The sequence below is a fragment of the Gekko japonicus genome, unplaced genomic scaffold (assembly GCF_001447785.1).
Source record: "Gekko japonicus isolate JY-2015 unplaced genomic scaffold, Gekko_japonicus_V1.1 scaffold1230, whole genome shotgun sequence".
Lineage (NCBI taxonomy): Eukaryota > Metazoa > Chordata > Lepidosauria > Squamata > Gekkonidae > Gekko > Gekko japonicus.
In genome coordinates, this window is record NW_015160249.1 from 546,971 (window position 1) to 558,487 (window position 11,517).

General features: G+C 44.9%; 1 protein-coding gene across 2 annotated transcripts; it reads right to left on the reverse strand.

Annotated features, from left to right (window-relative positions):
- Window positions 1-3,453: 3,453 nt before the first annotated feature.
- LIG4 (ligase IV, DNA, ATP-dependent) lies at window positions 3,454-10,911 on the reverse strand. Of its 2 annotated transcripts, none has more exons than XM_015414105.1 (2): window positions 10,812-10,911; window positions 3,454-6,837 (listed from the first exon to the last, which is right to left on the reverse strand). In XM_015414105.1, the coding sequence occupies exon 2, from the start codon at window positions 6,816-6,818 to the stop codon at window positions 4,080-4,082; it is 2,739 nt and encodes a 912-aa protein (XP_015269591.1). In that variant the 5' UTR covers window positions 6,819-6,837; window positions 10,812-10,911; the 3' UTR covers window positions 3,454-4,079. The 2 variants fall into 2 exon arrangements, with proteins under 2 accessions (XP_015269591.1, XP_015269600.1); XM_015414114.1 differs by lacking the exon at window positions 10,812-10,911 and adding an exon at window positions 7,076-7,102 and having other exon boundaries at window positions 3,454-6,840.
- Window positions 10,912-11,517: the final 606 nt, after the last annotated feature.

Sequence of the window (11,517 nt, forward strand, 5' to 3'; positions counted from 1 at the left end):
CCCAGGAGTAGACCAGGAGAAGGCACTTGCCATTGTCAGAGGGCTACTGATCTCCAGGCGACGGAGATCAATTCACTTGGCGAAAATGGCTGCTTTGGAAGGTGGACTCTATGGCGTTATATCCCATTGAAGCCCCTCCCCTCCCTAAACCCTGCCCTCAGGCTCCGCCCACAAAATCTCTAGGTATTTCCCAACCCGGAACTAACAACCCTATACTGTCCGGAGCCTAGAATAGGGCTGTACCACTTAAGGTGGGGACAGTCACATTCTATTGATTCCCGCTCTAAAGTTAGCTCATCGGGGGTATAAAGTTCTCACCAGACCGTATGGTAGTTTCCCACTCATATAGAATTATTACTGTCGAGGGAGCTCTGAAAAACATAATCTCCTGCAGCCTTTCGTGGTACGGTCCCATTCTGCCACCTCTGCTCTCTGCCTCCCCACCCTTCTACATATCTGGATCAGAACTCTCTTGGCACTGCAAATTTTGGCTGAGCTTTACGGTCAGATAACGTGGCAAGAATACACAGAACACAGACCCTGAACAGAGGAGTCCGTTTTATTGATGCTACTGTTAAACTTCACTGTGAGTTCCAAGATAGCCCGATGCATTGGGACTCTCTGCATTTGAACCAACTTATTGCTGCCGCCTTCCCGGTATCAGAAATGAACAACTGCCGCTAGTTAATTCCAGCGAGTTCCAAGTTAGCTCGATGTGTTGGGACTCGCTGCATTTGAACCATCTTATTGCTGCAGTCTTAAATGAACAACTGCCGCTAGTTAATTCCAGAAATAATCTGTAGGGTTGTGTGTGTGGGGAGCTCTTTATGTGTTGCTCATTCCAATAAAAAGTGCTTGCTACATTCTGGAAATAGCTAACCTTCTGCAATCAATAGTTATTAAATGTGTTCAATCAGCCCTCTCATTAAGTGGCATTGTAATCTGACTTGGAGGGGGGGGGGAGCTAGGCTACGGGAGCCGCTCCAGAATGCTCCTGCCTGCTATTTCGGTTCTTCTGTCTGCAGCTTTGTCATTCAACATACCCCACAACATCTGATGCCAGAAGAGTTCAGAGTGATTCATAGTCTCTATAATAAAAGCTCAGCTGTGTACTCTTTATTCCACCAACCCGTGGTCTGTTTCCCTGCGATGAAGCAGAGTGAGGAAGACAGGAACAATGTGGCGGGATAACGAAGGGGACGTCGGAGCGAAAACGCTCCCGCTTGTGGGCGGATTCTCTCCCGCAGGCGATGGCAGGCCGGCCGAAAAGACCGGCTCTGTTCCCCCCTGCAGACACCGAGGGAGACGGAGGAGGAGAGCCACGCTTATAGCAGGCCATCACTTTCGTGATGATGCGGTAGCCGGGGACTGAAGAAGAGGCGGGCAGACTATGAGATAAAAGAATCTCAGGCTGCCTGGGCAGCAAAAGGCTGCGGTCAAAATAAAAAGTGAGTTTAAAAAAAAGAAGAAAAGAGGCAGGCAAGAAATACAGGGGGAAAATATCTGGAAAGAATTGCGGGGGGAGGAGGGGAACAAGCAAACAAGAAAAATAATACAGAAAGAAGAGCCGGAGTCTCTAAGGCCCTTTCCACACTCTCCTTTCAATGTTCCATGTTCACCGTGGTGCCCTCGAGGCAATTCTGCACTCAAATCGAGTTCAGCCTTTTGATTCTGGCCCCCCCCCATTCTGCATTACATTACCTCCCTTCAGAGGTCAGCCCGGTTTCAGTCTGCTGTTGCCCCCGGGGTTATTTGGATGCTGTTTTGCTGCGAACTTAAACGTTGAGAAAACCCAGAGAGAGTTAGGCAAATAAAGGACTTAAACCTACAAGCACTAAAAAAGGAACTCTCTCTATAGCTGACTGACCCCACCTGGGCCATTTCCACACAGGTTACTGGCCCCAGGTAAGATGTTGTTGGGAAGCTGAGTTTCCTCCTGCTTCCTCACAGTATGGTGGCCCCAGAATTTCCCCGTCCTTTCTCTAATCTCTTCTACAGCCCCGTTTGCCCCAGAGCGAACTACCGCACGGCCGCTGGTTCAAACGTCCTGCCGCCGTCCTGTGGTTCGGGGGGAGGTGCCGATCATACATAAATCCTGCGGTGCGGCAAAGAAGCGGCGTGGCGGGGGTTGTGTGTGTGTTTTTAACCGAAGTGTGTGCATGCGCCGTTGGGTGCTTGTGCGCATCCCATGGAGACTTGGGGGGAAAAAACCTTTTCGCGACGGGACATGGGCAGGCGCCGGATGCCACGAGCTACCACCGGAAACGTGATCAGACGCCCGCCCTTGCCCCGCAGTTTCCGGAAACTATTACCTCAGAGGTACTAGTTTTTTACGGTGCATCTTCGGTGGGAAGCCTCATGTTCACCATGGGAGCTCTACGCTTCCCAGATGTTGCGGTTTGATCGTGCCCAGAAAATTCGCCTATCTTCTGTCTCTGTAGCGTGGCTAATGCTCAGTGTGACCGCAGCCTACATCTGCTTTTCTCTTAAGTTTCGAGAAAGATCGCAGCAGAGCCCATAATGCTGGAGTTTTTTTGATCGTAATATATCCTCTGCCCTTGCTCCCACGGAAGCCATTTTCTCCCTCAGCCATCAGGGAGATTTTTTTTAAAAAAAATTGGCACTTGAATATCTTTCTACTGTTCTAGCGGTGTAACTATCTGTGTAGCAGGTTTGCTGAATTCCCAGCTTTGATTTTATTTCTTCGTAAAAAGGAAGCCTCTAGCCCCTTTCATTGTGGAGATTTAAGAGGAAAGGCATATCTCTGTGATGAAAGGAATTAAGAGATAAACGGGGCTACTTTTTACCCACCTTCAGGTCCCAAACCCACTGGTCAAAGACATCTATGTATTAAGAGCACAAGACAGAACAAATGGATACATCAAAAGATATCAGTATAACAGCCTTTCCCCTAATATTTTTGATTTGAAATTATAACAACGTCTTAGCCCAGTTATAAATTTAGGAAAATACAAAACCTCCAAAGTTAGCAATGTCTGTGTTAAGCTCTTAAATACATTAAAAATCTTTGCTGCACATTTCTTCGTAATTTAGTACACAACAACTTTTTTAAAAAAAATAGCATTTTTATTTGTATAATTCAGTACAGGACATTTAGAAAGAGACTATGAAAAAATATCTTACGCTATGCATGGAACTCATTTACGTTCCAAAACTGCAAAGCTGTTTAAAACCAATTCTTTCAAGAATGACAGACTTCAAACTCATTCAGATTATAACCCTAAAAGCCCCCTTCTTGAAAGACCGTAGTGTTTTCTTGGTACATTTGGTACACTTATAATCTGCCTTTTTGGATCCTACTGCAGCTATACAGAGGAAAATGTTTAAACAAGGCCACAAAAATAAAACTCAACACCAAGATCCTTTCTTTTAAATTTTTGGATCCTACTGCAGCTATAGAGAGGAAATTGTTTAAACTAAAACTCAACACCAAGATCCTTTCTTTTATATTTAAAAAGGTAGTCAAATAGGAGAGAATAATTAAGTGTTACCAAACAGTTCCACTTTGCATAAACATGCATAAAACTGGCATTGCATAATTTATCTTAAGAGACTGTAGTTTAATAGTACAGCTAACATGCCACAGCAGATTACATGGTTGCTGCCAGAAGGTGCAACGTAACTGCAGTAAATTCTTGCTACAATGGCTTGCAATTTGCCACAGAATAGTTCTATCATCAGAAACCTTTAAAAGATTATTTCCCCTTCTCAAGCAGACAGCAGTTTCAGAATGACTAACTGCCCTGCTGCTGTAGTGCTTGGATTTAAAAAACAAAGTAATGCTGAGGAGGATTAAATGGCTTCAAATTCACGCTCCAGGTTAACATGTTCTCAGACTGAGTTCTAATCAGCCCAGGAATAGTTTAGCTACTATGTAAAAGAAGCACCAGTCTCGATTAAATTGAGAGAAACCCCCAAACAACGGCAACTCCCTTTTTTCTGAAAGCTTTCTTTCATTCCCACACTTACTCTTAAAACAGAGAAGGATTAAAAAGAGCCTGGTAAAATTCTCTTGCGTGAGATACAAGCATCTCCGTCCCTGCTAAATAAAATCCCATTTAAATTAAGTAAGCATCCTCATTCTGTAATTTCCCAGCCTTTATGGAATCCTTTACCCACTGTTCAGACAGAATTTTAAACTTCCTTGTAAATGTTCGTCTGACCGCCTTTATCTCCTTTACCCGACCACGATCTTCCCCGATAATTACGTGGGACACCCCTTCCTCCAGCCGCAAGCTGACCCTCGCTCCGTGAAAGCGAAGCATCAACGCGCCGGTTACCACTCTCGTCCGATTAACTTTGTCTCTCGAATCGCCGACTTTGTCAGAGAGGTCCAGGTAAACGGTGCGCTGCCTGAACATGCTGAGCTGAGAGCTGCCCCAGGAATACCGTTCTTCTAGGTCAGCAATCGCGTCCCAAGAGATCTCCTCCCTCAAATTACTCATCCGTGAGAACAACCCCTTTAACTGGGCCATGTCAGTATCAGCAGTGTAACTGTCACCATAGCGGTCATACTTGCAGGCAAAGTGTTCTTTCGTTTCAGAGGACATATGAATCATGAAAGTAGGTTGCCACGGCACAAACGCCTGCCTTTCAAAGCACTGTAAAAGCCACTCTGCTCTCACAACATCATACTTGTTGGAAGAAACAATATTTCTCACTCGGATGTTCTCAGTCCCTACGACGACGCAATACGTGTCCGGACCCGGGTTTTGTACTACGCTACCGCCAAACTCTGCTATTTTGCTTTCCAGCTCGTTTTTTGAACAGCTTTCTGTCCCAGTCATGACGCAAAACTCAACATCTTCAAATATGCTGGAAAGTCTGCTAACGTTAGAAAGATCGGGGGCTTTAAAATGATCCATTACTCCAATTATTTTTTTGACCTTGGGCACAGCTTTACGCTTTTTCCCTTGCGGCTCATCGTGACCAACGTCGAGGTGCTTCGTCGCCAGCTTCCCTGAAGCTTTGCCTCTGAGCTGTTCTAAAAGGTCAAGAGTCATACATTCGTACCACTCTTTATCCTCTCTGATCTTCTCAATACGAGGGAAACGCAAGGTACAATCAGTTTTGTACATATCGCTACTGACAATCTCAGCTGCTTTGACCTGAACAATGACTGAATTGCAAGGCTCAATATAGACCTCGGGCTTCTCTGTCCCACACAAGATGTTGCAAGGAGGATCTTTTTTACGATACGGTTTCCAGTGTTTGGCTAATTTCAGGCCAAGATCATACAGCTCTTTCATAGTGTAGCCAGAACCGACACGACAAATAGAATGGAACACAGATGGTTTTTCACCAGGTAGAGGTATCTCAGCAACTGCGCACAGGAAGTGGGACATCATGCCACCACGAAGGCCTTTTCCCCAGTAGCCCCCCACAATCAGAAGGTCTAGCTCATCCATCAGCCCATCGACGTACTCTGGTTTTATCTTCAGCCATCCTTCTCCACGTTTATCTGGCTTGTAAACGGATGCGGGGTCTTTCACCACAATTCCTTCTTCCCTGTTATCTATAGCATCATTTAGAGCATCGATAACTTCTTTCCGTGTGCTGGCTTGATGTTTAAGAACAACCTGTATTCGACCTGTTATTGGGGTAAAGAGCTTATTGAGTATCTCGTACCTTTTGCTCAACATCTCGTGACCCAACTTCTGGCCATTCGCCATTAGGACATCAAACACGCAGAAGCACGTCTGCAGTTCAGAATCCTCCACCATCCTCTTGATGTCAAACTTACTTCCCTTCTGCGTGAAGGTTTGTGTCATGGGGTTGTAGGCCATCATTTCGCCATCCAGAATGCAGTTCTGAACATCCTCCCGAAAAACGTTATGAACGAACGGCGTCAACGAACCTTCGAGGGGGGATGCCCCAAACTGCAGAGTATAATCATAGCCATTCCGCGAGAAATACTTGTACACGTCCCCATCTTTGTGCATCTGTATCCGCTCGCCGTCCAACTTGGTTTCTATGTAGAAACTCTGATGGTTCATCTGCTTTTCAATTTGTTGTATGTCGGCGATTGCAGCAAGCATCGGCTTGAAGGCGGAAAAGAGAGAAATGGAAACATCGCTGAGAGACACGGAAGGATCGTGCAGCTGCCTGCAAACCTTCTCCAGATCGGTTGTGACGCCGAACAGCTCTGTGGCGTCGGGATGGAAGATGGAAAATAAGGTCTGTTGGCTGATGCCCAGTTTCAAATCCTTTATAATCATTCTAATCAGCCACTTCTGTTCGAGTGCCGAGCTCTGAGTTATCAACTGCAGAAGAGACTTCTTGACCAAATCTTTCCTTTTAGAAGCATTATTGGTAGAAACAGAATCTAGAAGAACGTTCACCTCCTGTATGGTCAACTGACCTTGCTTGATGCACCTTGGCTTCAGCACAAAATAGGCTATTGTCGCAAAATCCCCAGCATCTCCCCGCGAGCCAGCAGGGGTTCGATAATTTAAAAGTTTTAAAGCGTCTTTCCCCCCCTTGGGTAAGTTTAGCAGTTCGATGTAGAGCTTAGCCAGCATCGTTTCTTTAATTCCGTAAGCCATCCTCTCCCTTTCCAGCTGGGGAAGGGTAAGTCTCATAGCAGGATAAAAAGAATCCATCACGTTCTTTTCACCTTTGTGAAGGGCATCGTGAAATTTCCTCCAGGAATCTAAAAAATCTTTGAAATACTTTGTCTTCTCTGGCCGGGATTTACATTTCTGTATTTGTTCTAGAGTCGAGCAGAGGTCTGCAAAAGGGACTTGTGATGCCACAGTCACCTGTGAAGGAGCACGGGAAGCAGGGATAGAAGACATCTCAGTTCGGTCCTCTCGTCTGCTGCCAGAACAAAATGATAAAAAAGTACGTCAGCCTTTGATTTCTATTCAGTAAAACTCTTTCAGCCGTTCACAACCTTTGCTAGAATTGTAGCAAATATTTAAGTCCTGCTGTATTCAATGGAGCTTATTCCCCAATTAAATGTGAAAAAGATTTATATCTTACAGTGCAATTTAAGCAGAGCTACACCTTTCTATTTAAATCATGAAGACTTCCTGTTTAAGATAGCATATACCTTGCGAAAGTGGTACTCTAGACAGTGGGATCACTTTGCATTAGGTAAGATCTCAAATGGTATTTGTATGTTTCAGTTGGAGAAACAATTAGAAGATTTCTTAGCTGTATGGTTCCCTGTGACAGAATATTTGAAGAAACACAAGGTTATTCTTAAACAACAAGGACGTACTTTTCTTCTAAATTTGCACAAAGCGTTAAAGTCTTGCGCGACTATCCTTTGTATTAATAGACTACATATAATGTGGGAGTTGTAACACTGCCAAAAATTGTGATAATAAGGTGGTTTAGATTCCCTTTATGTTTATTATGTTAAAAGTTAGTCGGATATATGTTAGGTGGATATATGCTGTTTATCCTAAAAATAATAAAAACTATTTTTAAAAAAGACTTAATGTTTAAAACAAAGCACATTTTATTGTTATTATTTGCCACAGTAGTGCATAAAAACACAACCAAACTACCAGCTGTGCTGTCGCATGCATCCTGTTCCTATGTATGTTTGCTTGATCACAGACTACACGAAAGCTCGAGCAATTTGCATAGGCAACGCAGAACACTGCTTAAAAATTGTGGACGAGTACAGACAGGGTACTGCCAGCCATTAAAGAAGATTGAACACTTAATAAGCAGACATAGCAGCCCTGCTTTATTGCTACTGGATGCTATCCTGCTTTATTATTCTTTTCTCAACTTTAATTTGCCTCAACCCTTGGGTCTCTTCACTGCAAGCAAATACGAAATTAAACTGAGAGTAAGAGGTGGCTTGTTCAACATAGAAATAGCAACAACAATATGCATGTATAAAACCATTCCTTTAAAACTTCTGCCTAAATCGTGAAAAATACAACTTTGCTCACTGCAAGCAAGTACGAAACTAAACTGAGAGTAAGAGGTGGCTTGTTCAGCATTGAAATACAGAGCTATCCAAATCTGTTCCTAACAGCTTATGCGCAACAAACAATATGCACGTATAAAACCATTCCTTTAAAACCTCTGCCTAAATCGTGAAAAATACAACTTTGGGGCACCCACTTAAAAAAAAATAATCCAATTTACATTTTAAAAAATCTCAGCAACCCATTTCAAAAACAAAACCCTTTGTGATAAAGTGGACCTTACGAGTTTTCTCTCCTAATAGGGAGGTACAGAGACTGTGGTTCTACTCTCTTCTGTTATCAGTGGAGTCAAAAGAACTTAAAAGCTGACAGTCACATACAGGGAGAAGAAGTTCATGAGCTAAATAGCTCTCAGTCTATGAACTAGAGAGCAGAGAAGTTAACTGCAGCAGCAACCCTGAAGAAGGGCACTTTATCCTAAAATGGTCTGGGCGTCTGAAGGACTACCTGTCTGCTTAGATTTTCACTGAAGGCGCTTGGTGACCAGGGGAAAGGCCTTTCTGGGAGTGACAATATCTCTGGACTTCCGTCCACCTACCCAATCCAGCCCTAGGTCTGCCTGGTACCTTTCCTATTGGATTTTCGGTTAACTTTGGTTCCTGGCAAGTCACGTTTTGTATGCTGAAATTCGATTTATTGTCTTTGTGTTGTCTTCTTGTGTAATTTTATAATTTTTTTTCTAAAACCGTATTCAATTACGTGAGCTGCTCGGTGTACTGGTTAAATGAGTGGACTCTAACCTGAGAGAACCGGGTTTGATTCCCCACTCCTCCACTCGCGGCTGCTTATCCTAAAATGGTCTGGGCGTCTGAAGGACTACCTGTCTGCTTAGATTTTCACTGAAGGCGCTTGGTGACCAGGGGAAAGGCCTTTCTGGGAGTGACAATATCTCTGGACTTCCGTCCACCTACCCAATCCAGCCAGAGGTCTGCCTGGTACTTTTCCTATTGGATTTTTGGTTAACTTTGGTTCCTGGCAAGTCACGTTTTGTATGCTGAAATTTGAAATATTTTAAAACCAACAGCTCCCTTGCTTTTCTTAAAGGGCTGTTTTTTTGAAATCAAAACTATCCCCTATAGCAGATTTCCCACCTATGAGAAAATAATATAGGGAATCCAAGGGATGGCACAGCAGCTAATTGAGGGGACATCACTCCTTCCCCAGGGTTGCTGCGATAAACCTGAAAGTCCTAAAACCTTGTGGTCAATCATTTGGCTCTTTTAAATCTCTCAGAATTACATGCCCTTTAAGCCCAATTAATTTATGGTGTCATGGATGGTAGCTAACTACACAACAGCAGTAGTAACACTGGACACTGCGGAGTTATCATAAACACTTTCTGTTTCAGTTCCCACCTCTGCCCCATAGGAAAAACACCATTAGATTACAGTGCAAAGTTACTGTAAAACACTTCTTCAACCGCAGCTCCAACCAGCAACATGATAATGCTGGATTATGTCTGCATAACAATTTTGTAAATATGTAAGACTGAGAATCACCACATTTTTCACACAAAGAAAAACCTTAGTTAGAGACAGCATGAAGTCTTTGCTTCCACTTGGGGGGGGGGGTTACTGCTATTCAAGAAAAAGTATGATATCTCAGATTTCTCCAATGTCCTATGGGAAATGAGACAAGAGAGATGCATCTAGACTAGCAGAACCATTTTCACACAACGTAATTTGTAGTTTGTGTATAGAAGAAGAAGGGTGCATGGTCCCAATACTCTTCTAAGGTGTTTTACTGATTAAAAATAGTCTATGCCATCTCTCCACCAAAGGCACACCAGTATAATATAATCAATAACTACAAAATACCAGCCACCAGGTCCCGTGAAAACAAATGCATCAATTATAATACTAATTTTAGAACAATAACAAACTTTCACTAGCAAACAGCAACAAACCAAAGGCACAAGGGCAGGAAACACAGCACAAACACCATGCACTCCAAAACAGCTTTCCTTGTTATTTATGGGTCTCTCAGCACATGATTAACAGAATGCGCTTTCTGCACTTTTTAGTCCACCCTTCTGCTAAAGGGCTTAAGGACAGACATGCACAATAATTTATAGTTGGGGGTGCCAACCTCCAGATGGAGTTCTCTGACAATTACAACTGATCTCCAGACTACAGACATCAGTTTCTCTGTAGGAAACAGTAGTGTCAGAGCATGGACTCTATGGTATCACATCCTTGTCGAGTGCTTGCTCTTCCCCATACTTCACCCTCCCCCCCTAATCTCCAGGAATTTTCCAAGCCAGGTATGGCAACCCTACCTCATCCACTTTTCTCACTAACCCCCCTTTTCTATATGTAACGGTTGAGGAAGTTCTGCTTCACTGTATCTGACGAAGTGTGCTTGCACATGAAAGCTTACACCTTGAATAAAACTCTGTTGCTCTTAAAGGTGCCCCTGGACTCAAACTTTGTTCTGCTGCTTCAGACCAACACGGCTGCCCACCTGGATCCACCTTTCTCACTGTTACTGAGTCCCTATGAGGTAGAGTAATTAGAGAGACTTGCCTAAAGTCGGCAGGGGAGCTTCATGGTGGGCAGGAATTTGAACCCACGTCTTCTAGGTCCTAGTCCAGCACCCTAACCACTATGCCACACCAACTCTCTGATAACAAGAGAAGGGAGGAAGAACGCTGTGTCGGGAAATTCCTGGATATTTGGGAGCGGCGCCTGAGGAAGGGAGGAACCTCAGCACGGTATGCCACAGAGTCTACCCTCCATTTTCTCCAGGGAACTGATCGCTGTCATCTGGAGATCAGCTGCAACTCCAGACTCAACCTGGAAATTGACACCCCAAAAAAGAAGAAGCCAATTTTCTCACGGTCCTGGGATGGACTCCGCTGCAAGAGAAGGAAAACATTTCCTGGAAAGGGCATATAAACCCTGGGCGCTCTGCGTTCTGTCTCCCTACCTTGAGGAACCAGTTCTAAAGCACTACTTCCGGGTCAAAGACCTGCCAGCGACCCAAAACTGAATCGATCCTTACTATAGCGACAGCCAAACCAGATTTGCGCATGCGCTCTCCGCTCTTTATGCGCCAGGATCTCGTTCGCTCTCGCAAATCGGGCTGTTAGGCGCCTTTTCATAGGCTCAGGGAGGGCGGCCAATGGTTGAGACGGCGCAGCGTATTGGTCGGTCGTGGTTTGCTTCCCGTGTCACGGTTCGCATTATTGCGGAAGTGTTTTGCCTGGTGGTGGCTGGCTGGCGAATGGGCTGCTGGTCTGACCGGACGGTGGGAAGCGGAGCAGACGGCGGCGCCGCGCTGGAGAAGTTCGCCCCGGTCAGGGGAGCCGGAGGGGGTTTGTTGGGGGACGATGAGGTCGGTGCCGCCAGGGGGGAGAGTGGGGTGGGTGCGGGAAAGGGAAGCCGCTGCCCCGCAGGGGAAAGACTGGGAGGGGGTGGGAAGGAAGAGCCGGCTTTGCCCGTGCGCTGACCGGGGAGGTTTTTCCCAGGTGGAGCTGAAGAAACCGGCTTGGCCTTCCCTTTCCAGGTCTAGGTCGCTTGGTCCGGGCTTCTGTGGTGCATTC

Excerpts from the sequence above, each read along its gene's own strand:
- LIG4 (XM_015414105.1), bottom strand. The coding sequence starts at position 6,818 with ATGTCTTCTATCCCTGCTTCCCGTGCTCCTTCACAGGTGACTGTGGCA.